At 42.1% G+C, this 24,385-nt stretch overlaps 1 protein-coding gene across 2 annotated transcripts; it reads right to left on the bottom strand.

The window, feature by feature from the left end:
- Window positions 1–1,600: 1,600 nt before the first annotated feature.
- Window positions 1,601–23,225, bottom strand: chrna11 (cholinergic receptor, nicotinic, alpha 11). 2 transcript variants are annotated; one of them, XM_026156574.1, is made up of 10 exons: window positions 22,985–23,225; window positions 20,312–20,451; window positions 19,922–19,966; window positions 18,644–18,753; window positions 18,478–18,557; window positions 16,166–16,333; window positions 15,891–16,085; window positions 12,182–12,268; window positions 8,854–8,963; window positions 1,601–7,486 (listed from the first exon to the last, which is right to left on the bottom strand). In XM_026156574.1, exons 2-10 carry the CDS (start codon window positions 20,387–20,389, stop codon window positions 6,752–6,754), a joined length of 1,608 nt encoding a protein of 535 aa, XP_026012359.1. In that variant the 5' UTR covers window positions 20,390–20,451; window positions 22,985–23,225; the 3' UTR covers window positions 1,601–6,751. The 2 variants fall into 2 exon arrangements, with proteins under 2 accessions (XP_026012359.1, XP_026012358.1); XM_026156573.1 differs by lacking the exon at window positions 22,985–23,225 and having other exon boundaries at window positions 20,312–22,966.
- Between the last annotated feature and the right edge of the window lie 1,160 nt (window positions 23,226–24,385).

The following is a 24,385-nucleotide window of genomic DNA, read 5'->3' as shown; positions in this document are numbered from 1 at the left end:
GCTTCTGGCTTGGAATGAGGCTTGGAGCCTTCAGGACTTCCAGCTGGCTCAGAACCCAGACACCAAATTGTTGCTCTTCTGTGTAATCATTTGTCGCTGTAAATAAATGTACTCTACGGAGGATTCGAGAGTCTGCATTATGAGTCCTTCTGACCACTAACCGTGACAGGAGGAGGAGGGAACTTGGAGGCGTTCAGACACCATGGAGGTAAATTTAAATTTACCCATATGAGGGATAATTTTTTGTCACGTAAGATGGGGTCCACTTCACCAAAGAGGCAAAAACATGAAGGAAAGAGAGAATGCAACCAGTATTTAGATAACACATTGTCTTCCTCCTCACTTCAAGCCTGATCTCTTCAATCGATGTCAGGACACTTAATACAAAAAAAACCTGGGCAGATTGCTCATTTATTCCCAATATTATCACAATTACTTATTGTCAGCAGACTGGACATGTGACCTCCTGTCTCTGGACAGCTGACAACAAACTGGCTAAACAGTAAAAACAGCTGGCTATATGCTAACATTATGCCAGCTAGTGTTAGGCTCCAGTGTCCTAACAATTACACTTTCCCTCTGATTAACAGTTTGATTAAATTCTCATATTGTATGAGAGTTTATTCACTAAGTGTCAAAGTCTACCTCAAAGAAAGTTTCACTTACACCGGCTAATAGCAGCTAACAGAGGCTAACAGCAGGCGTTACCAATAGAAAAGTTCAGGATATGCACAACAACTTCTTTCAGTATCGCTGTCGTTGGACAGAAGTGAGCTTCACAGACTCATTGACTTTGTATTGAACGCCTTTCACACAGTTTTACAGCCTCGGCGTGTACACCAGCTAAACAGCAGATTGAGAGCCTACACTTGAACTACAGAGGAATGATAGTCAGAGTTGTTTGTCCTATAGCGACCACCGTCGCTAGGAGGAGTGGTAAGAAAACAGGAATCAGTTGACTGTAATCTACTGACATCTAGTGGTGAGATTTTAAACACTGTGCCTTTAAAGATTGACAGCTTTGAAACAGACACTTTTACTGGAATTCCTGGCTGGAGATCTGGAGAGGTCGTTTGTAAAGAATTCCTCTTAATATTTCTACCAACAACGATTAGTGTCGATAAAGATATTATTATATTCCCTGTAAAGCACTTTGTAATAGATTCCTGTCTTAAAAAGTGCTATATAAATAGATTTTAGTGAGAAAGTGTTTGTCTTTAGTTGTGAACCGTGAATCTTCAATTTAAATATGTATATATTTTCCCTTGCGGTGTGATATAGTGCATGGCCTTTCGTCTAATGTCTGTGACTGAGCTATACTTGTCTGCGAGCCTATTTCCCCTGCCGCTGTCCTTCATAAATCCAATGAATTACCCAGTATCCCCCCTCTTTCCTCCATTAACCCTCCCCTACTGCCCACCTCCCTCTTCTCTCCCTCCTGAACGAGTGATCAATTAAGGCCCTGTCCAGCGCTCAGTGCACGTCAGCACTTTCTCTCCTCCTCTTATCCCCTCCCTGTCATTTTTTTCTTCTTTTCGGGTGTTGGGCCAGCCACCACCAACACGACAGGATAGGGAGCAGAAAAGACCAAAGGCAGTAGGAAAAACAAAAAGAGAGAATCTTTTATTTTCAGGATGAGAAATGCTCTGTACAGAGATGTGAGTGTTCAGGTGTCAGTATGTGCTCGAAGGAAAACATCCTTTCGTAAACCCTCTGGCAGGAAGTTTACCTTCTGCCTTGCTAGAGGACTTTGCTTTAAAGAGGAAGAGAGAGAAGACAAAAGATGAAGGCAAGTAGAGAGGAGTTATAAAGGACTTGTACAGCTGTCTCTACACTCTATCAGTTCACAGTGAGAAAATACATGTGCACAGACAGTGCTGGTCAGGAATGTAATGCAGTAAACATATTTTGTCCTAGAGGAGTAAAGTAGGAGATTTTTGTTTATTATCATCAAGTCCCATTAAAACTAAAACAAATCTGCTGAAATGACTGCCTGTGTGGTCAAAGCTTCCTTTTCCTTTGTGTCATAAAATTTTGAGGAACGCATTAATGAGCCACACTTCACACTGAGTGTCATGCTCCTCTGTTATGATGAACACGGGCTCTGTTGTATTTTATCAGGGTAAATCCCTCAGCCATTGTTCTGTTGCTGCAAGAACAGCAACAAATGTGCGTCTGACGGTGTAAAACGCTTGCTAGAAAGTGCACTGCTTAGCTGTTTTTTCAAATTAAAAGAAGAAAAATAGCATCAACCTTGGGATTTGTTGAAAAATACAGAGAAACTCTGCTTTTATCCTTCAGTGGGTTGTTTAGTATCTGAGGATATTCTCCCACACAGCAGTCAGGTAAACTGAATGAAAGTGATTTATGTCTCTGCTTACAGTTTAAAGGTATGGTCCAATAGTGAGCTTAGTGAGATCCAACACCTGCCACATAGTTGAAGAAAACACACGTTATCCACAGTTTAATGTTAAAACATTAAAAACCTCTGTGGGCTGTTTAAGGCTCCGTGTTTGGAAAGACACGGCATATTTTGTACTTCTGCACGCCGGCAAAGTGGATTTTAAAGCAAACACTGAATATGTGATTAAAGTGCAGTTTTAATTCAAGTGTTGCTTGAATTTACTGCTTAGTAATTACTGCCTTTTTCATCCGCACTCCCCCATTTTCAGAGGCTCAAAATTAATTGGACTTACTAACATATTATTAAATATATATGGACTTATTTTTAAGCACTTGTATGAAAGTTTTTTGTAGTCACTGCCTGAAGTCTAGAACCCATGGATATCACCAAATGCTGGGCTTCCTCTCTTGAAATGAGTCTCACTTTCTTCAGTTTTGTATTTAATAAGTGAAAAGCATGCTTTTTGGGGCTGAGATCAGGTCACTGACTTTTGCAGTTTGCCTTTGGCCATTTGCACTGTGAAGCGCTCGACTGAGTTTGGCAGAAAATGTGGTAGGCTTCAAATTATGAGCTGCTTTTCTCCTTCTTCCCATCATTCTGGTACAAATTCATCTTAGTTTCATCTGTTCAAAGATGTTTTTTTTCTCTAGGATGCTGCAGACTCACGTCCAGTCTAAAAATGGGGGAATACGTATAAAAGTGGTTGTCACATTGTAATTGTTTGATTTGAAATCCTCTGTAGTGGTGTATAGACGCAAAACTATAACAGTTGTGTCTCGACCATCAAATGATGGACTTTGCTGTATTTGCATTACATCCTAATAGACAACCACTCGTATTATCTCTTTCAAAAGCAACACACAGACTAGTTTGAACAATTTCCATTCATCCCTCCATCTTTTTTAACCACTTATCCAATTCTGATTTGTGTGGGAGTTTGAACATTTTTTAGTAGCTGTGCACTAGAATTGTACTCACATAGAAATTCACATTGAAATGCTCAGATAATAGCATCAGTGAAACACTGGGAGACTCTGAGCTGTTAAAGGTGGGCTCTATCCTAGCTGTTTCAATGACTCATCCTTCCCTTATAATCTTTGTGCTCAAAATCCCCGCATCATTAAACTCCCATTATTTCAGTATAGCTTACTCCATAGTGAGGATCAAATTGAGATTTCAGACACTTATAAATTCTCCTTTCCCATCTCCGCTGTCACTGACTAAATGTAGGGTCGCACGACTTTAGTATTTTTCACAATGTTACATTTCCATTCAGTTCTGGGACTTGTTAAGTGCACTCGTGTTGTGTTATATAACAACGAGGGAACACTTTTAGATACATCCTGTGCAAGTACAATGAAAGCACATTGGACCTTTTTCTTTTACAATTTCCTCCTCTTTTTACCGTAAATTGCTGAGAAACACTCAAAGTTAGGGAAGCGAGTCTAACTTTGTCGAGACCGGAGTGGAGAAGCTCCATTAATCCATAGATATTTGTAAACAGGACTAACTTTGCATTCTGCATACCTTCAAACTGTTTGCAGACACCCAAATATAAAGCATATATAAAAGGTAGATAAAGCTACAGAGTCTAAAAGGTGCAGCCAATACATAACTGTCTCAGACCAAAAATAGTCTATGGGGAAAACAAATATCCTACTCACTTTATCTTTGATTTCAATAAACACTCTTGATGAGTTTATGATTGTGATTGCTACTTTCAATTCTTGGATAATACGATGTTTATTTAGTAAAATATGATCTCCTCACTGTCCTTAAAGGTAGATAAAGCAGGGTGTGTGTGCATTAGGGCGTGCCTGTCCTGTGACTGACAAGTTGCTACCCTACGAGCATGCAGCATCCCTCAGTTTCTCAGTCACATCCTCCCTCCTCATCGTTTCCAGTTTTAAATCATCAAGATGGCAAACAGCCAGCATGCTCAGCTCAGGCTCTGGACTGGGATGGGGACTTTGCTAACCATCGCTGACATCACGATTACTACATTAATCTTTTATATGCGTTCTGTAGAGACAATTCATTTTTTGTTTGACTGGACTTGCACTGTATGGACAAAAGCACTGGCACACTGCCTCTACAAGAGCTGCTCGGCCATGGAAACCCATGCTATGAAGCTCCCAGCGAACAGATATTGTGCTGATATTAACGTCAGGGGAGGTTTATCTCTCTGCAGAGGATTGGCAACTTTTACGGACTATGCACCTCAGCGTTCAACAACACCGCTCTGTAACTTCATGTGTCAGAGTTGCTGTGCTTCCTTCCACTTCTACACTACAATAATACAAATTACTTCAGGAAGGGCATCCGTATGGTTCCTCTGAGGGTTCACATGCACTCCAACTAAAATAAAAAAAAACAACCCACCAGCAAATAGGAAAAAGCACACGAAACCCAACAGAAGTGTGATGGAACAGCTGCAGATGTGACAGAAACCAAAATATGCAAACTGTACTGAGACACACTTAAAGGAAGCAGAGGCTTCATCTGTGCTGTGTGGCAGAAAAAGACAACTGCTAATGATATTATCATCATTAGCTGTCAGGATTAGCTGTTTTGGTTTTTTGTGAGCTTTTATTGCATTTTTTTTTCTATTTCCGTTGTGTATTGGTCGCCTTTGCAGCATTTTACTATTTGCTGTTGTTGTTGTTTTTAATTTGCCTTGCGGGACATCCGGCAAACGTGGAGCTACCCGCTGCAGCGACCCTGTAGTGACAGGGTAGCAGCTGAAAGCAGCAATGCTACAGCTGATCTTTAAATATCAATATAAGCTTCACAAACTGAATATGAGTACCACGCTGTAATTCACTCGCTCACCCATTCACAAATGTTTTTGAATGCAGACTGCATGGCTGAGTGCTTGCTGTTATACACCTGCAGCAATGGGACTAAAAGCATTTGGATTCAAAGATTAAGAGGTGTGCTCCATTACTTTTGTCCATATAAGTAGTCTGTGTGTTGGCATAAACCTTCAAAATGCCACTGCAGTGTATTTCATGGAAAATATGATCCTATTAAATTCTCTTATCTCATTTTAGATCACTGAGGTGACTCTAAACCTTTCAATAGATCGTACAGAAATTTGATGGGATGTTTTTTCGCTGTAATATATATTTTTTATTTAGAATGCCCTAGCCCTATTTTTCTGCCTCTCGTGCCCTTTTAAAACCCTGACCTCCCCTCTGAGTTATTAAACCTTTTAATACGAAATCCAATGAGTTTCGCTGGTCTATTACGAGCTGCCAGATCCACTTAGATGACTGCCTCGTAAGTTATTATCGGTTCAGGTCTCCGCTGTGGTGCAGCTACCGGCCACTGCATCACTGATGACCAGTTAATTCAGTTTCCCAGTCATGATTAGCGCCGCACACTGTGCACACTGCTGAGGAGCTTTGATCTCTGCTGATTGTTGCAGATTGGCAATCGTCTCAAAGAGATAAGGCCTCGCAAATTTAAAGTGGCTCGCGAGCAGTGGAGGGACTTCATCTTTTAAAAGCTTATTAGTCTTGAAGATTATCCGAGGTCTTTCAATTTGACGGTCATTAGATGGGTGCGATTGAATAATAGATGAGATCCTCTTCTGTTCCTCTGTGCTTTCTTGCTCTTCGGTCCACTTTTGCGTATCCAGCAACAAGCCGCTTACTGCGCCTCACTGTGCCAGTGCCGTGGGAGAGGCAGTCTCGTTCCTTCACGACTGCTCTTTGTTGTCTGTCCTTGTAAAAGTCTCTGTCTCCTCTCCCCGCCCTCTCGTCCTCACATCACTCTAAATGATGCAGTATTTTCTGAACATGTGGGAGTCTGGGGCTGTCTTCTCTCTTCAAGAAAATAAAACAGTAAAATGTCTGCCTCATTTATCTATCTGCCTCTCTCTTCTCCACCCTTATTCTTTCAATCTCTCTCTCTTGCTCTAAGAGCTTTCTTACTCCAGGTTGGATTACACTGATAATCCTCCCTTTCTTTATCCATTTCTGGCTCAGCGCTCACCCTAATTTTGGAGGAAAGTCTTTGAATTAACCAGAAGAATCCATTTCACCTTTTCAAGAATCTGATAAAGCACCCTGCTTGCCGTAATCTCATTTTACCTTCACTCTCCATCCCCTTCTTCATCTGTTTTCTTCTTTTATTTCAGTTCCAAAACAGAATGTATTGCAAAGAAAACCTTTTTTTTTTTTGTTTCCGATTGCTTTGCAATCACAAATCATAGAGCCTACAGTCCACTGGAAATTGGGTTTCCTTGGATCGGGGCCCACTCCATCTTTTATCCCATATTTAGTTTCTTTCATCCTTTCCTTCACGTTTCTCCTCCTCTTTTTTTTTTCTTTTTCTTTGTTTTCAGACAAAGTCTTTTGAAATAGCGTCCGCAAAGTTGGGAGCAGACATGAGGATTGAGATGGTGCATATGATGTTGAAAACACTAAATGCCACCAGACAGAGGCGGTCAATCACAGCGCCTGCAAATTTCCACTGCTCCGCCATGCTTTCGTTCTCATCTTGCTCCCGGAAGCGGTCCGCCATGTAACGCACCTCCTCCAGGATGGCCTGGAGCTGGGGGTCTCCCATCCCTACAGTGGAGCACCCTCCAAGACCTCCCGCCCCACCTCCAAAGCCCCCACCACTGGAGACAGTGCTGGGACATCCTACAGTTTCCACATTAGGGGTAGGCGGTGGAGGGGAGCTGCAAAATTGTGACGGCAGGTGTGGAGGTGGGCTTCCCGCCACTCGCAGAGGCCCAGCGGAGATGTTGTTTCTCTGGATGCTCTCCGGGAGCACCGAGGGGTCGTCCATGCTCTGAAAACCCATATATAGAAGATTCCCGTTGTTGTTAGCACTCGTCTGAGCCTGGAGGTGAGGGTGCCCTGCATGAAGCGGCCCTGTTTGGAGGGGAGCCAGGTTCTGTGGGTGCAGCGGGTGGAGGGAGTCCGGAGGGTTAGGGATGCTTCCGCTCTGTGACCCCGAGGAGCAGCGGCGCAGGTGGGGGGCGCAAGGTGGCCGCTCTGGGTCGTCACTCTCACCCGGGCGCTTCATCCGCAGGAACCACGCGACCCACTGCAGCAAAACGAGCCGCACCTAGTAAGAGAGAGAGAGAGAGGGACACTGAGATATGTAGAGATGAGAGCGGGGGACTCGAGGGAGCACAGAGCATAAAAGCACTCAAAGAAGTAAAAGAAAACATAAGAAAGCAGCCACAAAGCACTAAAAGCAGCTACACATCCTGACCTGCACCTAACGCCAGTTAAGCTGGGCTAATAGGCAGTTATTTGTCTCTTTCAAACTGCAGCTGCACTTGTAGAAGTATGAGATCCTCACCAGGGTCGCCTGAGGAAAAGATTTTTTTTTCTTTGACTGCATTCCCCACAGAGAGGAAACTTAGAAGTAGGCATACATTCAAACTGTGGAAATATTGAGAGCAGTGCTCACATTACTGTTTTATGACTCTAACAAGTTTGCTGTAATGTTTCATTAAACAGTGTTTAAATAGAGACCTTATTCAAATTGAAACCTTCGCTTCTGCTCTCCCAAAAAATACAAAAAAGACTCCAAGTCCCCTGAAAGTCATTCTGGCCCAGCAGAGTCCAGATGGGTGTCTGGCATCTAATGAGCAGCTAATGTCCAGATGACTGCTCAATTACACTCGACAGAGTATGTTTACCAGCCAGGTAACCGTCTCTGTTGCTGCTGCCGTTGACGTAGGTTTTTTTCAAGGGCTGTAATTATGAACTGCGCTGGTTCGATGCCCTCATCTGAACCACATCAATTAGCCTGTTAATTGGCCATTGGACTGTCTGAACGAGCCATTCATCAACAAAGCGTCCTTGAATTGTGTCGATACATCGAGCATCTGCGCCGTCATGCAGTAAAGCTGATGCACATGTATTGAAAACTGCAGGCCTGTCAGTTCGTCTCTGCAGTCCACACATAAATCACCGGATAAATACATCTCAAGATGTTGGTTAATATTACATTACATGACATTTATTTTCATTTCACACCTTCTTTCAACATTTTTCATGTTTTAAAAAATTCACGTTATGACAAAACCTTTGTTAAAACAAAGCTTGATGAATTTTTTATCATTAAAAAGGCGAGGAAAATAAAAAAAGAAGGAATGAGGCAAATCAAATCCTCCCACACATCCAGAGTGCTTTGAAATGCACTCCTGTTGAAGTCTGTGGTGAGGCATTTGATGAACACACTCAGGCAGACTGACACTGCTGGATGAGTCACAGCCGAGGAAGTCGGAGAATAAAAAGCGAAAGAAAACTGGCAGAGGAGCACAGGTATAGAGCTAACAAATGGATGACATGTTATTGAAAATGGCAGAGCAGAAGAATTATACTGAAGCTTGAACAGAGATTAACAAAAAGATTCATTTGAATATATCTGTGTGAATTAGAAAGACTCGTAAGTGATGATGTTTGTGGAGTTAGGCTCACCCATTTGGGCATTTTTCCTCCGGTCGGATCGTGATGATGATACTGCAGAACCACCACTGTGGCGATGACTGACATCCCAACGATGATCATTATACTGGCAAAGTACTGACCTGGGAGGAGTGGGAGAGAGTAAAATATTTCATTTTTAAGTCACACCGTAATTTCCTACTGCCTCACTGAGCTTCACAGTATCTGCTACAGCTTGTTATTTAGGAAACAGCCCAGCAATCGTTGTATAGAAGTAAAAGATCTACAAAATGATGGCTTAATGTCTGTTTTCAAGGACTCTAAGGTCAGCAAGATGAGGTATTTCACTGAAACACATTATGATGGGATTCTCAAGAAAAATGTGAATTTTTAAGGATGGTGTGTTCCTGTTTTTTTCAAGGTGGATGTCTTCATAACACAACTTCTGCCAAGTTTATACTCCTGAGGGAAAAATCATCAAACAGATTAAATCCACAGCAGATTCTCCTAATTAAAAAAACAAGCAGAAAGGAAAACACTAATGATTATGACTCTTTTTTTTCTTCTCTTACGCTTTTAATGACCAGGATTTGTGTCTTCAGGCAAAGATGGCCTTGCATCTGTGTCGGTTGCCGTCTAAGCTCGCTAAACATAATTTCCAGCAGCGTGCCCACAATCAATTTAGACTATTAAACTTTAAGGTGAGCAGGTGGCCACAGTAAATCCTGTGATTACAGTTTTTTGGGGGGGAGCATTGTGTAGATTTTCTGGTCTCCTGTAGTGCAGTACTGTGCAAAAGTCCCTCAATTTTCCATGTTTTGCAATGAAAATGGGAAATAGGTGCAAAAATTGATTAAAATGTGCAAAATGAAATCCATGGAAATAAAGTGTATAAGGCAATCTGTACAATTCAAACAGCTTGAAAGTCAGTGTTTGGTATGACCACCCTTATTCTTCTGTCTTAGGGAAGCTTTCTTGTTGTGTCTTTAAGTGTGTCTTCATGAATAGTTCTCCGGGCTTCTTGAAGGACATTCAAAACTCCTCTTTGGATGTTGGCTGCCTTTTGTTCTGTTCTCTGTCAAGATGATCCCACACTGCTTCAGTAATGTTGAGGTCCGGGCTCTGGGTAGGTCAGTCCATGACTGATGGTGCTGCATTGTGAGTTTTTCTATCCAGGTGTGGTTTTACTGCTTAGTGTGTTTAGGATCATTGTCATGCTGAAAGATGAAGCTGTCGTCAATCAGACACTTTCAAGATGGTATTGCATTATGGATCAAAACCTGACTGCACTTTTTGTGTATTCAGAATTTCATCAATTTTGACAAGATCACTGTTACCACTGATTTTCACTGCAGTTCCCTGTTTCCCTTCCCTAAGAATGGCTTTTTTGACAGCCACTCTTCCACTCAGACTATTTCTGATGAGGGTCCAGTGAACAGTAGATGGATCAACTGAAGGGTCAGACACATTTCTCAGGTCCTCTATCAGGTCTTTGCTGCATTTTTTCCCATTTCTTAAGGACAGGACTTTCGGATACTGTTCATCAGCTGTAGATACTTTTTTTAGGTCACTTCTTTTTTCCTCCACTTGTCAAGTTTCCTTAAATGTTTTAGAACACACTGCACATCATCCAGAGAAATGCCAAGTTTTCAGCTAACAGCTCACTGAATATGACTTTGTGCAAAAATACTGTTTTATGTCTGCCAAACTGTGGAACAATGTATGTGTTTTTGCAACAGGCTGCTAATAAATTTAAAATGAAGTTTTCTGTCATGTATAAGAATAACACTGGTTTGTGTCTGGAGTTAGGAGCCTGTTACATGCTTGAATGAGCCATGGGTTACTGTTAAATGGGTTAAAAAGCACAAAAAATCCCATTCCACTGAAAGTGGTTAAGTGAGAACTACTGTCTCTGGTAGCTTTTCATGTAGTTTCAGGGTTCTCAGATTATCAGAACAGCAGCTGATGGGAACATTTTGTGCAGCCTGCAATTGAGTAATGTTCCTTTCATCCATTCATAGTTCATGTTATACTCTTGCACTGCAGAAAGACCGTAGCAGTAGACAACATACTTCCTCCGTTTCAGCCTTGAAGGCAAAGTATAAAAGGCAGCATCACTCAGCTAATGAATTTAAAAAAACCTGTAAACCCGAAAGCATTATCAGCATATAAAAACACCATCTGAATGGTCACAGGGACACTTGTGTATCCCATCTAAATTGATACTTGGTCATTGAAACCTTGGGAAAGTCTACAGTTAGGTCCATTATTTGTTGGACACAGTATTTGTAATTTCAACAGTTTTTTAAAAAGAAGGAATGCACTGGCCAACACCAAAATGTCTAACAGACCACAGAAGACAAGTTCACAACATCTAACAGTCACCAAGGCTCTTAGAGATGCTGATCTACAATCAGCAGAGCCTTCAAGATGAACTTGTCCTAAAAGATGGGAAGAGAAAAGTAAGAAGGACAGACCCAGCTCATCAATCCAAATTTACCACATCATCTGTGAAACAAGGTAGAGGCAATCTTGTGGCATGAGCATGTATGGCTGCCAACTGAACTGGACTACTAGTGCTTATTGATGATGTGACTCCTGATAGAAGCAGCAGGATGAATTGTGAAGTGCACAGGGCTGTACTCCCTGCTCAGAGTCTAAAGTGGACTGCACAGTGCAAATGGATAATGACTCAAACCAAACTACTAAAGCAACCCAAGAGTTTCTCAAGGAGAAGAAATGGGATTTTCTTCAAATGGTTGGTCACTGATGTCAACCCAAGACAGCATGTTTAGGCCTGCAACTGAAGGTGGCTGCACTAAACGCCCAGCAGAGCATCTCAAGGGAGGAATCACAACAACTGGTGATGTTCACGGGTTCTAGAGTTGAGCCTTGGATTTCACTCCAACAGTCCTGATATTTAAAACTATATTAGTCTGTACGATTCCTCCTGAGCCTCTGAAAATGGGGAATTGTGTACAAAAGTCACCGTAGTTCCTAAACAGTTCATTTAAATTTGTTGTAAAACCCCAGAATCAAAGCCTCGAATTAAAGCCTGCACTTCAATCACATCTTAATTGTTTGGTTTAAAATCCACCGAGGTGACACACAGAGGCGAAACTACAAAAAAAATGTGTCTTTTCCCAACGAATTATCAGCCTAACTGTTTAATCAACATGTTCAGCATCCACAGGCTAACTATCAATTATAACAAACAAAAAACAAGCACAAAGTATCGATCGCGCCCATCAGATAGAAACTGCATGCAGTATTTCCAGTGAGTCAGACAGCCTGATTTAATGCTGTGTGTTGCGATGGCAGCAGATTCTTTTTCCTATGAATATATCCATCTTTCACATACCTATGAGAGGGACGGAGTCAGATGTGGCTGGCATGATCTCTGCGACCAGCAGCATGAAAACAGTGAGAGACAGGAGGATGGTGATACCTGCAGATAGAAAGAGAAATAATACATTTTGTTAGGCCATCGATCCAGTGGTTTGGTCTCCTCCCCTCAGTCGCTCTGTCTACTTCTGAGAAACTGCATTAGTCTGTTTGGTATTTTGATAAATAGTTACACTCAGGAGGAGATCGGGTTCGATTTATGTAAATGACTGGCTAACGCTCGTACAGTGAATCACTTTTTTGGCATTGTGCATCTCTAAAGCAAAAAAAAAAGCACTTCCGCATACACAGCACATAACCCTTTTTAAAGGTGTTCAAACACCACCGGTGTGCACGCGAACACACTCCTCACACCCTCCCGCAATTCCATCTTCATTTATCCACCGCCACGCAATCTGTCTCACTTCTCCAGCAGACGGAATTTAGGGAGTGCTTTGCTGGCATAACTGTCCCCATTCAGAGGCATTCAATTAAACTCCCAGGCCGAGAGATAAAATATGAATGCTCTTTAAGGATATTAGGTGAATTAAAAATGCGTCTTTTATGTCGCTTTTTCTCTTCACATATGACATTTATTCTTTTTAAAAGCATGCTCCTCTAACCCTAACGGCTCGGCCGCTCGGTGCACGCGTCTCCTCCATCAACTGAAGTGACAGAGTATTTTTCTGGAAGCCAGTGTGTAAGCTCTCCTCCCAATCAATTCACTAGCTTTAATTACATCAATAGGTTAATCGTCCGTGTGTGTAAGGCTTGGCATCCCCCCCACCTCCTCCTTTTATGGAGAAATGCTGCGTAATGCATCCTGCATCGGGGGTGAGGTCAGGCTTTGACAATGCTGTTGCCTCCCAAGCAGACATGAGTCAAAGAGCATTTAGATTTATCCAGTTACCAAGGTGAACTTAATGCAATATCAAGCTGCAATCTTCTATTTTCTTAAACAATTAGTCAAATAAATGGTGGAAAAAATAATGCAAAATTTCACAAAATTCAAAAGTGACACAAAAAAATCTTGAACCAATTAAATTAGATTAAAAAAATGTAAAGCTGAGACTTTTTCTCTATTTTTACTTTATAAAACTTAATCGGTTTCCCAAACATAGTCATAATTTTTCAACCACTTCCCTCTTCCATTAGTTGCCTAACAGCTTTACCTCTATAAATGTCAGATAACGTGAAATCTGGACTATTTAATGTCCTGAGGAGATGAACATTAGTCATCTCTAAACAGGTTGAAGCAGATATTAAAACATATTTGCAGCTGCTGCTTGATCCCGGCAATGCTCTCTCTCTCTCTCTTCCAGCCCATTATTGTGCGATTTGGATGTCTCTCCCCTTCTCCTCCTCATCAGTCGTCCCTCTCTCTTTTGTGCTGTCCTCTCTGATCCTTTTCGAATTCTTCTCCTGTCGGTGTTATCTTTTTGCTTCCCTCCCACACCCATCGGTCTGTGTTCCTCCTCCTCGCATTTCTCATCTTTCTATTTTATCCTGTAATCCCTCTCCTCTCTCAGCTCCCCACCCCTCTCCCTTTGTCTGTTTCATGCCTCCCCGTAGTCTCCAGTGCCACTCCTTCGATTCTTTTTTTTTTTCTTGAATTTATTCCGGGATGGCTTGCTTGTTGTGAGCTCAGTTTTTGGCAGCCTATAAACTACTTCACTCAAACCCGGGAGCAAGTTGGAGATTTTTGCATATTTGACACGTTCTTTTTACAAAATATATACATTCGTTTCAAAAAGCCCGAACACTGTGTAAAACCTGCAAGTCGTTTCAATCATATAAGGGACATTTGGAAGTCTTACTGCATTTGCAGCAACATGCTTGGAGAAAGTTGAAAGCAGAGCAATTAAAAACTACAAAAAGTCATGGCCACACGTGCTGCTTTTGGGGCGCCATCTTTTTCATAGAAGACACCTCGCTTCTTCCATGTATTACAGCAGCTTGGCTGTGTAGTGAGTTTATGTGCCTGAAGTTTCTATTTTCCTTCAGGTTTACTCTTTACACTGTGTGCATCTTGCACTTGAAGCTTTCATTGTTTGCATTCATGATTACCTGCTTTACAGTTCCCTGGTATTTTACCGGTGTCCCTTTGTTTCTTGGCTACACGCAGATTAGTGACTAGAGGCAAGAAACTGCAAAAATTACAAAGTATGTTTTAACTCAAATGAGCTTGCATTGATTCTCAGACTGGTTTACTCTAAATGTGTGTGTGTGTGTGTGTGTGGGGGGGGGGGGATTCATGTTTCTGTTAGAGATGGCACGATACCACTTTTTTATGTCCGATACCGATACCGATATCATAAATTTGGATATCTGCCGATACCGATATGAATCCGATATAGTGTTTTTTAATCAACAAAACTGTTTTTTAAAATATCTTGCTGCATTTTGCAAGTCTGCAAGTTCATACTCAAGTTTAAAACAACAACTACACTAAAGCTATTCTGTTATACCTGTATACAAAAAAAATATTTCATAGTTCAGCAATACTGATCAATCTAATAAACTTAAACCTACACCATCCTCCCTATTCTGGTATTTTAAAGAGTACTTAGCGTAAATATTAAGCAACCTAACTAATAGGGTTCCAACTCCCAGCAACAACAAAAATAAATAAATAAAAAATAGGGAACCACCCCTCACGCTCCACCTCATGATGCTTAATCGACGTAATCAACCTTAATTTGATGCAGTGTGAAAAAAAATGCACAGAAATCAATTATTTTTCAAGAAATATTAAATAGATTCAACATCTTTCTTCAACAAAATTGCAGACTGCACAGATGGTACCTTCCCAAAGGAAAAAGTACTATAGCTTACTAGGGTATATATATTAGACTTAATAGTCACTATATACAGTAATTGACTTCTATTCATTTTACATCAAATTAAAACTTTGTGTGTCAGATAATTATTTATTAAAAGCTCGACATTTTAAATGAGAATAAGAAAGAAAAGTATGTCTTTGTGCCCCCTTTTCCCAGTTAATGCCCTATCGGCCCCCCTGGCTAAACTTTGCTAGATCCGCCCCTGCACAGTTACCAGCGTCAGCTACGTAGAAAAAGATCCTGGTGTAGAAAGTAATATTAAATAAATTCTAACAACAGCTTATCAAGCTTAAACGTGCTGCTGTTGTTCAGCCGCTGGTTTCCTCTTTCTGGTGCAAAGTGGGCCAAAAACAAAGACGGACTCGCGACAGAAAAGCCGATCAGCTGATCATTTAAGCAGTTTCACGATTGAAGTAGCAGCCGGAGAGCGAGAGGCAGTCGCTCGTTAAGCTTAACGCAGGAATGCTTTACAAAAATTCAGAGATGGACTTACACACTTGCTTTACTTCTCTCGGTGATAACTTTGTTGGAGATGAAATGCCGGGTTGCTAGCGAAGCTCCACATGCTATCCAGACCACCGACAGGTCCCGCATGCCACAGCCGCTCTATCACGTGATGCATACTGCTCCGACATGCTAACGTTCTGAGGTGAGTTACGGCGTGTTGCAAGTTTTGCGAGGTGCTTTCGTGATATTTAATGGATCGGATTACATTTTTTATTTTTCTCCGATATCCGATCCAGTCATTTAGGTCAGTATCGGACCGATACCGATACGTAATATCGGATCGGTCCATCTCTAGTTTCTGTGAAGTCTTCTAAAACATGTTTTTGATCCACTCACCCAATGAGATCTTCTCCCCGGAGTCAGCAGGCAGCACAAAAATGAGCAACGTCATAGAAGAGAGCAGCACACATGGGATGAGAAGGTTCAAGGCGTAGTAAAGCGTTCGCCGCCTTATTGTAATAACAAATGTCACATCCGTGTAGGGCTCCTTACAGCAGTCATAGAAGACCTCATTCCGCTTTCCAGGAACTCCTGGAAGTAGGTGAGAAACTGGTTTGGTTGCTCATGCCTGAATAAAAGTGAATGCAATGCAAACTTTTTTCCCTACTCACCTATTAGGTCCCATTCTCCGTTGGGCATGTAGCCGGAGATGTCAGCGTCGACCATCTGGAGGTCCAGCAGCCAGCCGTCGTACGTCCAAGAGCCAAATTTCAGCTCACATTTCTGAATGTCAAAAGGAAACCAGCGAACATCCACATTGCATGTGCTCATAAAGATTCCTGAGAAAAGGACAAAAGCACAGGGGCTCCTCAATCAATTGACTAAATGACAATAATGAACCGCCGCTTCCTGAGGAGAGGTGACAAGGGAAAGATGTACAGCCGGACCATTTGTTTAGTGCAGGGAGTCTGTCCAGAATATCAAGTTCCTTGTTAGAGAAATCATTCATTCACTTCAAGACCTCTTTTTTTTAAACTTTCTACAACTGTGTGAAAAATGTTACATCACAACCAAAAGTGCACACTGCAACAGCATTTTTATGAACACCCTGCAGGTCTACAGAGAGTTTTTAAATTTCGTTTGGAGGCTGAGGAAGTGAAAGCAAGGACTAGATTAGAAACGAGCTCCCGTCAAAGAGATGGCTATAAAAACAAAACTTGGCAGCTATATATATTGTCACTCACAGGTTTCAGATATTTTCTGCTGTGAACAAATGCTGCTTCTGCTCTCTGCCTGCACACACACACACAGCTGTTAGCTAAGCCTCAGCTAGAGAAGAAAACATCAACGATGACACTGAAAAATGAGATTGTGCACAGTGCCATAATCAGATTCCCACTTCTATTATGCAGAAATAATAAATGCAACCGCTCCCATATGCACGGCATAAGTGACCAAGAAATCATAAAGACACACTTCCACCCTCAAACGAAAAATTGCAATGATCCTCGCTGTGGTCGCTGGTGAGCTGCAGCTCTTAAAGTAATTACTGAAATAAAACGGTCTCTCACACACACAAGTGCAGAGAACCAAAATGCCAGTGAAGCCTTGCAGCTCTCAAAGACGTTCATTATGAGCCTGCCCACATGCAAATCAGCCTGTGGAGGTAAATGACAACAGGGAAAGGGGGCTAACAGGTGGAAGGTATAGATTTTCTCTCTCCCTGCACTTCTTACTCACTAAAATCCAGCTCCTAACCTCAGGTTCCAACCTTTGCTTCATGAGTGTGTCTTTATAATTACTCCCGTTATGAGCTCCTAAGGCCCTAAAATCTAAACGTACACCAATTAAGTTAAAGCAGATCCACCTCTCTGTGCTTCAAATCCATGCATATTTGCAGCCTGCCTCTCGAATATATCCGGTAACCTTGAAACAACACCTTCAAACAAGGCGCCAGAATCTTCTCTGCAGCTTGGAACAATCTGTCTCGCAGCGCGTACGGCTCCCAAAATAAAACTCCATCATTCTGAGCATTTCAAGGCCTAGAGACAAGATTACCTTGTTATAAATGTCATCCGGTCCAGATATGAGCTAAAGCCTGTTACACGACGTTTCCTGTTAGGCCATTAACACAACACAGCACCTTTACCTCTGCAGCAAGAGGAGTTATTCAGACGGCACACAGCAGACATCTGGGATCCTCCACATCTGAATTATTTACTGTGTGTCAAGCTCCCCGCTCCATGCCTGACACCCACAAACTTGTTGCCTCTTATTTACTGACAATAACCAGCTGAACAACAGGAATTGTAGCCAGGCATGTGTCAGGGAGCTGATTTGTTTCTCATTCTTTTGCTTTTTCTTACTTTTTCTCATTTACTAATAAAATACACACATCAAACCACTCCTTCTCATATTTTTCAAAATCGTATCTTTGTATTCTCCCACTAATTGACTCCAGACAAAGAATTAAGCAGCTGTATTTACATTCAGCAGCAGCTCATGGGATGGCTTTTGGGGCTTGCAGTCTTCGACTTTTTATTCAAAAAGTCTTCTCAGGCCCTCCCAGTCGCTCTCTCCTCACCCCAAGAGATGGGATTCAGTCTCAGGCTTTGATAATCTGGTGTATAACGAAAAGACTGAGAAACTGCAAGCAAAGGCCTGTGGAAACACGAGAGGGGAGTCTATACTTTTGTGGGCTTGCATTTGGGTTAAGGCAGGAAGCAGAGGAAGTGAGCGTCTCCTATTTATAGGTGTTACTCACAGAGCTGGGAATCCGTAACCAGTGACTAACTAGGGATGCTGTTTTACAGTGATAAAATATTAATGTCAAGTGTACAAACAGTAGGGAGACATGGCTCGATTGTAGAATGAGACGCTGCCGTTGCACCTCGGGGAAATGTGGAGGGGATAAGGAGGGAGATGAGCGACGGGGAGAGCAGGAACGATGATTAAAATCTAAGAAATATGCGGAAAGCCTCACCTGGGGGAAGATACTTGGCAAAGCCGCTGGAGTTTACCAGAACATTGGTCTTAAAGGTGGAGTCAAAGTCATCATCTGCACTGAGGAAGGACAGAGGAAGAAGTGACACGACTTGTTGACGTGTGCGCGTACGAGGCGAGCGTTTAGGGGTTTATGCAGGGTTTACCTGTTGTAGAGGAGGATGTCTGGGGTCCAAATTTGATCTGTGGTAAAGCGAAGATTTTTCACTCCAGGATGTTCGCTCTGGTTCCACTGGAGATAGTGGTCGTACCAAGTCTTCAACACACAAACACAGACATGCTGTCTGAGCCAACAACCTGCAGGCAAATTATTGCACACTAATATTGCACACAAATTGCCAAAAGTATTCGCTCATCTGCCTTTACGCACACGTGTATTTGAGTAACATCCAAATCTTAATCCATAGGGTTTAATATGATGTCAGCTTCAACTTTTCAGGAAAGGCTGTCGACAAGATTTAGGAGTGTGTTCGTGGGAATTCTTGACCATTCTTCCGGAAATGCATTTGTGATTCATCTCAAAGGTGTTCTGTCAGGTTGAGGTCAGGACTCTGTGCAGTCCAGTCAAGTTCTTCCACACCACACTATCCATGTCTTCATGGAGTTTGCTTTGTGCACTGGTGCGCAGTGCTTTTGGAACAGGAAGCGGCTATTCCCAAACCCATTCCCTGAAGCTCTATGCACTGGTCTTGAGCTAATCTGAAGGCCACATGAAGTTCGGAGGTTTGTAGTGATTCACTTTTTGTAGAAGTACATTTTATACACCTCTGGCTGTGGAAGTGATTGGAACACCTGAATTCAGTGATTTGGATGGGTGACCAATACTTTTGGCAACATGGTGTATTTCCAAAGCCCTCTACTGTTCATCAAAATAAAACAGAAGATAAAAGGATGCCACTCTTCCATCTACTGTGTTATTCTGATAACAGTGCGCAGTTTCTTTTTAATTTCCTGCCGTTGAAATCGAAGGTGCTTGGAAAGAAGCCCGACTGGACCTTTTTAAGTTTCTTGAAGACGTTTCTCATCCAAGATGCTTCTTCAGTTCTAAGACTGTCTTCAAGAAACTTAAAGAAGTCTAGTCGCTTTCCAAGCTCCTTGGATTGTCATGACCTGGATGACTGAGAACCAGCACAGATATTCTTGCTTTTGTCTTTTTGCCCATCCTCATTAAATTCACTTGTGTTCAATCCTTTTTGCATTATAGTCTTCCCTCTCTCCGTTTTTGCTCATCTTATGTCTCTCTATGTTCATCAAGCCTGTGTCTACATTTAGGTCCTGCATGCTGAAGTGATTACAATGATATATGGACTTCAGGGTGACCTTAATTTGCATGTTAAAGACTGAGAAAACTAGTTTTTGCCGCTGGAATACAATTTAAAAAAATGATCACCCCAAAACATTCAGAGTCTCTCAGGGGTCCTTACCATCTGCAGCCACATATTAGAGGTTAACACCTGGTTCTTCTCATCCTGCAAAACATTTACACCACTTAAATCATCATTCGCCATATAAACCACAAGGCAAGAGGTGTGAGCACTGCTCTTGATCCATAAATCCACAAACAAATATCAAATATTTGAAAAAAAAAAATCTGGTGCATTATTAATACCACAGTTTCAGGCATAAACAAACTACATGCTCAATGCTTGGGGTTTTTTTTTCAGTCTAATTTCCATTTTAATTGCAAACAAGAAAATGCTCAGTGTTCTCCATGAAAAACTAAATCTTAATCCAAGGATCTGAATTCGTCCTTTTTAAAATGTTTTGTCTGATGTCAGAAATCAACAGCCCCCAAATGAGTCGGAGATGCCTACCACATCCATGATCTGTATCAAACTGAGGCTGAAGGAGACGTTGAGAGGTAGGGAGTCGTTGGCCACTGGTCGCTCCATGTGGTTGTAGTCCTTCAGGAGGTTTTTCAGCAGAGTCCTCTGATGAGGGCCCTGCAATGATACTGAAAGGCAGAAGAAAGGGCTCATGTTTGAATCTGATATAATGCTCATGTGTGGAAGCAAGCGAGATTTGATGATTCTAATGTCTCTATGTTCACTTTTAGTGGGTCCAGATTATAAAGTGTGTTTCTAAAATTCTAGGAAAAACTCCATTAAAAAGCACACTGGGGAAACAAATGTCAAAAAATTAAAAAAAAACAGGCTGCTGATCAAATGAGAAGATTTAACCTTGAGGATTTCAGCCTCCTTATCTATAAATACATCTGGAAGAACATGACTGAAATGAAAAGAAGACAGGAGGAAATGCATGAGGAGAAGCAGGTTTAATGATGAAATTAGCAGAAATAGATCTGATCACTTATCTGGGCTTTAAATGTAACACTGAGGAAGGGTCCAGCTCCTCAGTCAGAATAAAATATTTCAAATTAATGCTGAAAACGCGGAAGAAAAATCAGCAAAGAGAAGAAAGCTTCAGAGCAAGCGTGGAGAACATTAAGTAAACAGGAACTAATTAGAAATGTAGGAAAACCTTATCAGGGCATAACTGGCACTAATTAATGTGTAATTAAGTTTGTTTGAGAAGCTCAGAGGTAATGCACATTAAAATGTTGAATTAAGATGTTGATTGGCATAAAAGAAGTGAGAAAATATCACCCTGACCACAAATGTGCCGTTTATTTGTGTGCATGTAGCTGTTTGTTTGTTTCCTCTCAGTATACCCATCATAACACACCCAAGGTTTAGCCAAGAACTTTAATTTACTGTTTATACCACGCTTACATCAATCCATTTGCTTGGCTGTTTATTCAACTAAGAGCCCTCCCTTAGTTGCTGCTCAGTCTTAGGGTCAACAGAGACAACAAAACCCTCTCACGTCCACATTTGCAGATAATTAACCTAACAAGCATGTTTGAAGCCCACGCTGGCACAGGAAGAACATGCAAACTCTACCAAGTAGATTTGAACCAGGCTTCTAGCTGTGAGGTGACAGTGAAATATACATACAGGAAATAATTATTACATTTTTATCAAAAGTGTCAGATTTTCAGTGTGGGAATTTCTTTTTTAAACTACAGCTCTGAAACCCGTAGATGAAATGTTAAAGCTAAAAAGAGAAATGTGTACACTCGACTTTATTGGGTACAGCTGTTAAAGCAAATCAGCCAATCGCTGGCAGAATGGATAAGCATTGTGATTTAGGTGTCTGAGTCTGAGTATCGGAGGAGCTGCTGATCTGCTGGAATTTACCCCACACGACCATCTCTAGAGGTTACAGAGACTGGTCCGAAAAAGAGAAAATATCCAGTGAGCAGCAGTTCCCCGGATCATGTTGATGTCAGAGAGGGCTTCAAGCTGATAGGAAGACAACAGTAACTCAATACAACCAAACACTACAGCATATATACACAGACAACATGCTGGACCTGGAAAGCGATGGGCCATTCACCACATCTCAGTCCAACAGAGCATCTTTGGGATGTGGTGGAATGAGAGATTCACATCATACACGTGAAGCCGACAAATCTGCAGCATCAGTGGGATGCTATCATGTCAATATGATCAAAATACTAAAAGCATGAAAAGATTTGAGAACCTGCAGAAAAATATGTGGAAGATTTGGATCTTGCAGAAAGTCTGTGCACTTCATACTGATAAAGTTTTATATTTCCGAGGTAAATTGGTAAATTTATTTGCCGGGATGCGGTATGCTGTGCGTGAAATGGAAGGAACTGTTTGTTTAGTGAAAATGTCACTCGGTGTGCTGATACCCAAATAAACTGCTGCGAAAAGCAGATGCAGCCTGTACTCTGAGCAGTATGGAGGAATTCTTTTTTATATATTACACTCTTATATAAGTTCGCTGCTGGGAATATGACAGGATTAAACCCTAGAGGTGCAGAGTACAAATTTGCATGCACTTGTGGTGGCGTTTCCTTTCAAAGCTTGCCAAGTAATGAAAATTCCCTGAATGTTTTTTTCTTTAAAAATCTGCGTGCCCAAATACTGTCAGAAACTTTCGCTTCCTCTGTCTTCTTGTCGTTCATGTTTCCCAGCTTTTAGTCTTTGAAACCAAACAAACTGAACACTCTTTCACTGCTGGTACTTCTCCCTGTTGGTAAAGTTTGCCTGCTCTCCTCTCAGGTCTCTCAATCAATTGTCAGCATTTATGTTCAGCTTTTACTTGTGCTGCTCGGAGCGCCGTCGGCTCGGCTGCAGCAACATGTCCACAACACGGAGAGGCAAGATGGAGATGGAAGAGCCAATCTATACGTCAATTCATTTGATCTCTGACAGGTTTTCCATGTGAGAGCCCCTCGTGTGCACACAGATTTGTGCAGAAAGAGCCAAGGCAAAAACTGCTTCCATTTTTCTATCTGACATCTGCCTCGCTGTGCTGACTAGATGTCAATCTGCCCATTACAACATCTCACGCAGAGGCATCCAACCCCGTCTCTCAGCTAAACTAACATCCAGAAAATATGAGCACAGTTAAGACGTAAACAAACAAAGCAAACAGGTGAGCAAGAGTCTCACTTTTCTTCTCCCGGAGTCTCTTTCCTACTTCCTGCTATTCTTATTCCACTGCATACTTCGTAAATCAAGCATCAGCAACGTGGACCCCAGCGCCCGAATTCCTCTAAAATGCTGCTGCAATCCGATTCCCTGAAAACAGAGTGAAAGACAGACAGAGAGAGACATGAAGGCAGGCTCACCGTGGATCAAAGCAGAGAATCCAGAGAGGAGCAGAGCCACTGAGTGCCACATCCTGGTGGTGTGGAAGGGGTAAAAGAGAGGAGGCAGAAGAAGAGAAGCTTCAGATGTTGGAAAAAAGAGGAGGAGGAGGGAAAGGGAAAGGGGGGGATACAGAGAGGAAGGGAGGAAAGGAGCAGAGACTCAGGAAGCTGCTGGAAATCCTCCGGTCTGCATCCAGTCAGCATCAGAGGGAAGAAGTGCAAGCGTGTGCTGGAAGAAGGGGAGTCGAGAGAGGGCGAGTAAAAGGAGGAGGAGGAGATGCTGGTTGTGCTCTAGCTCCTCTCGCTCCTCTCTCTCTCTCTCTGTCTCTCTGGGAGGTGGGACTAAAATGGAGAGAAGAAGAGAGAAAATGTCAGTGAAAGGTTTGACGATAAAACAGTGAAGTGTGGGGACGGATTGGAGGAAGGAGAGAGTTTAATTGCCCTATCACTGTGGGCTGACCTTTTTAAAGACAATAGAAACTGATGAGGCACACGATTTTAAGTGCTCTTAACACTAACGGAGAAGGAGTTTAAGTGTGGAAAAAGGGGCTGATCGATGCAGCAGGGTGAAAAATGTTTGACATAGGCTCAACGCGTGCATAAATTCATGTGGCAAGCACCAAAAGTAACACATAACTGCTTATACTTCTCTCAGTAAACTGATAAAATGCACATTATAGTGATTTTTTTCCACTCTGTGTCAGTTTTTTCTGCACAAATTGCTCATACAGCCCCACATATCACTAGATTGAGCTTCTCCCTCACACTATAAAAGCTGAATCCTTCATAAATCCCTGGAGTGTCATACATCCTTCCCTTGACAGTGTCCCCACTGTGACTATGTTTGCTTTGTTCCTGCTATTCGTGTGCACCTGTCAAAACTATATTGCAGTTTGCTGCATATATGATAACACGGGCTGGTTATGGCTGTGATCACGCACTGCTGGACTGGAAACTGTCTGCTGTGTGTGAGCTTCCCACACTCGTCGCTCGGTGAGCTTTGAATCCTGCGGGGCAGACAGACTCTGGTTTAATTGAGAAAGTGCTGGGCTCTGCAGGAGGGCAGTGGGAATGTGCATAGTTAAACCCTACTTCTCATTTGTCCTCATGAAATGCTGATGCAAGGGCAGAGGCAGCGAGAAACTGAAAGACTGAGAAAGAGGAGGGCGGGGTGGGGGCAAGAAAAGAGGAAGAAAAGAGT

Source organism: Astatotilapia calliptera, chromosome 22 (assembly GCF_900246225.1).
Source record: "Astatotilapia calliptera chromosome 22, fAstCal1.2, whole genome shotgun sequence".
Lineage (NCBI taxonomy): Eukaryota > Metazoa > Chordata > Actinopteri > Cichliformes > Cichlidae > Astatotilapia > Astatotilapia calliptera.
This window is presented reverse-complemented; position numbering and strand designations above follow the sequence as displayed.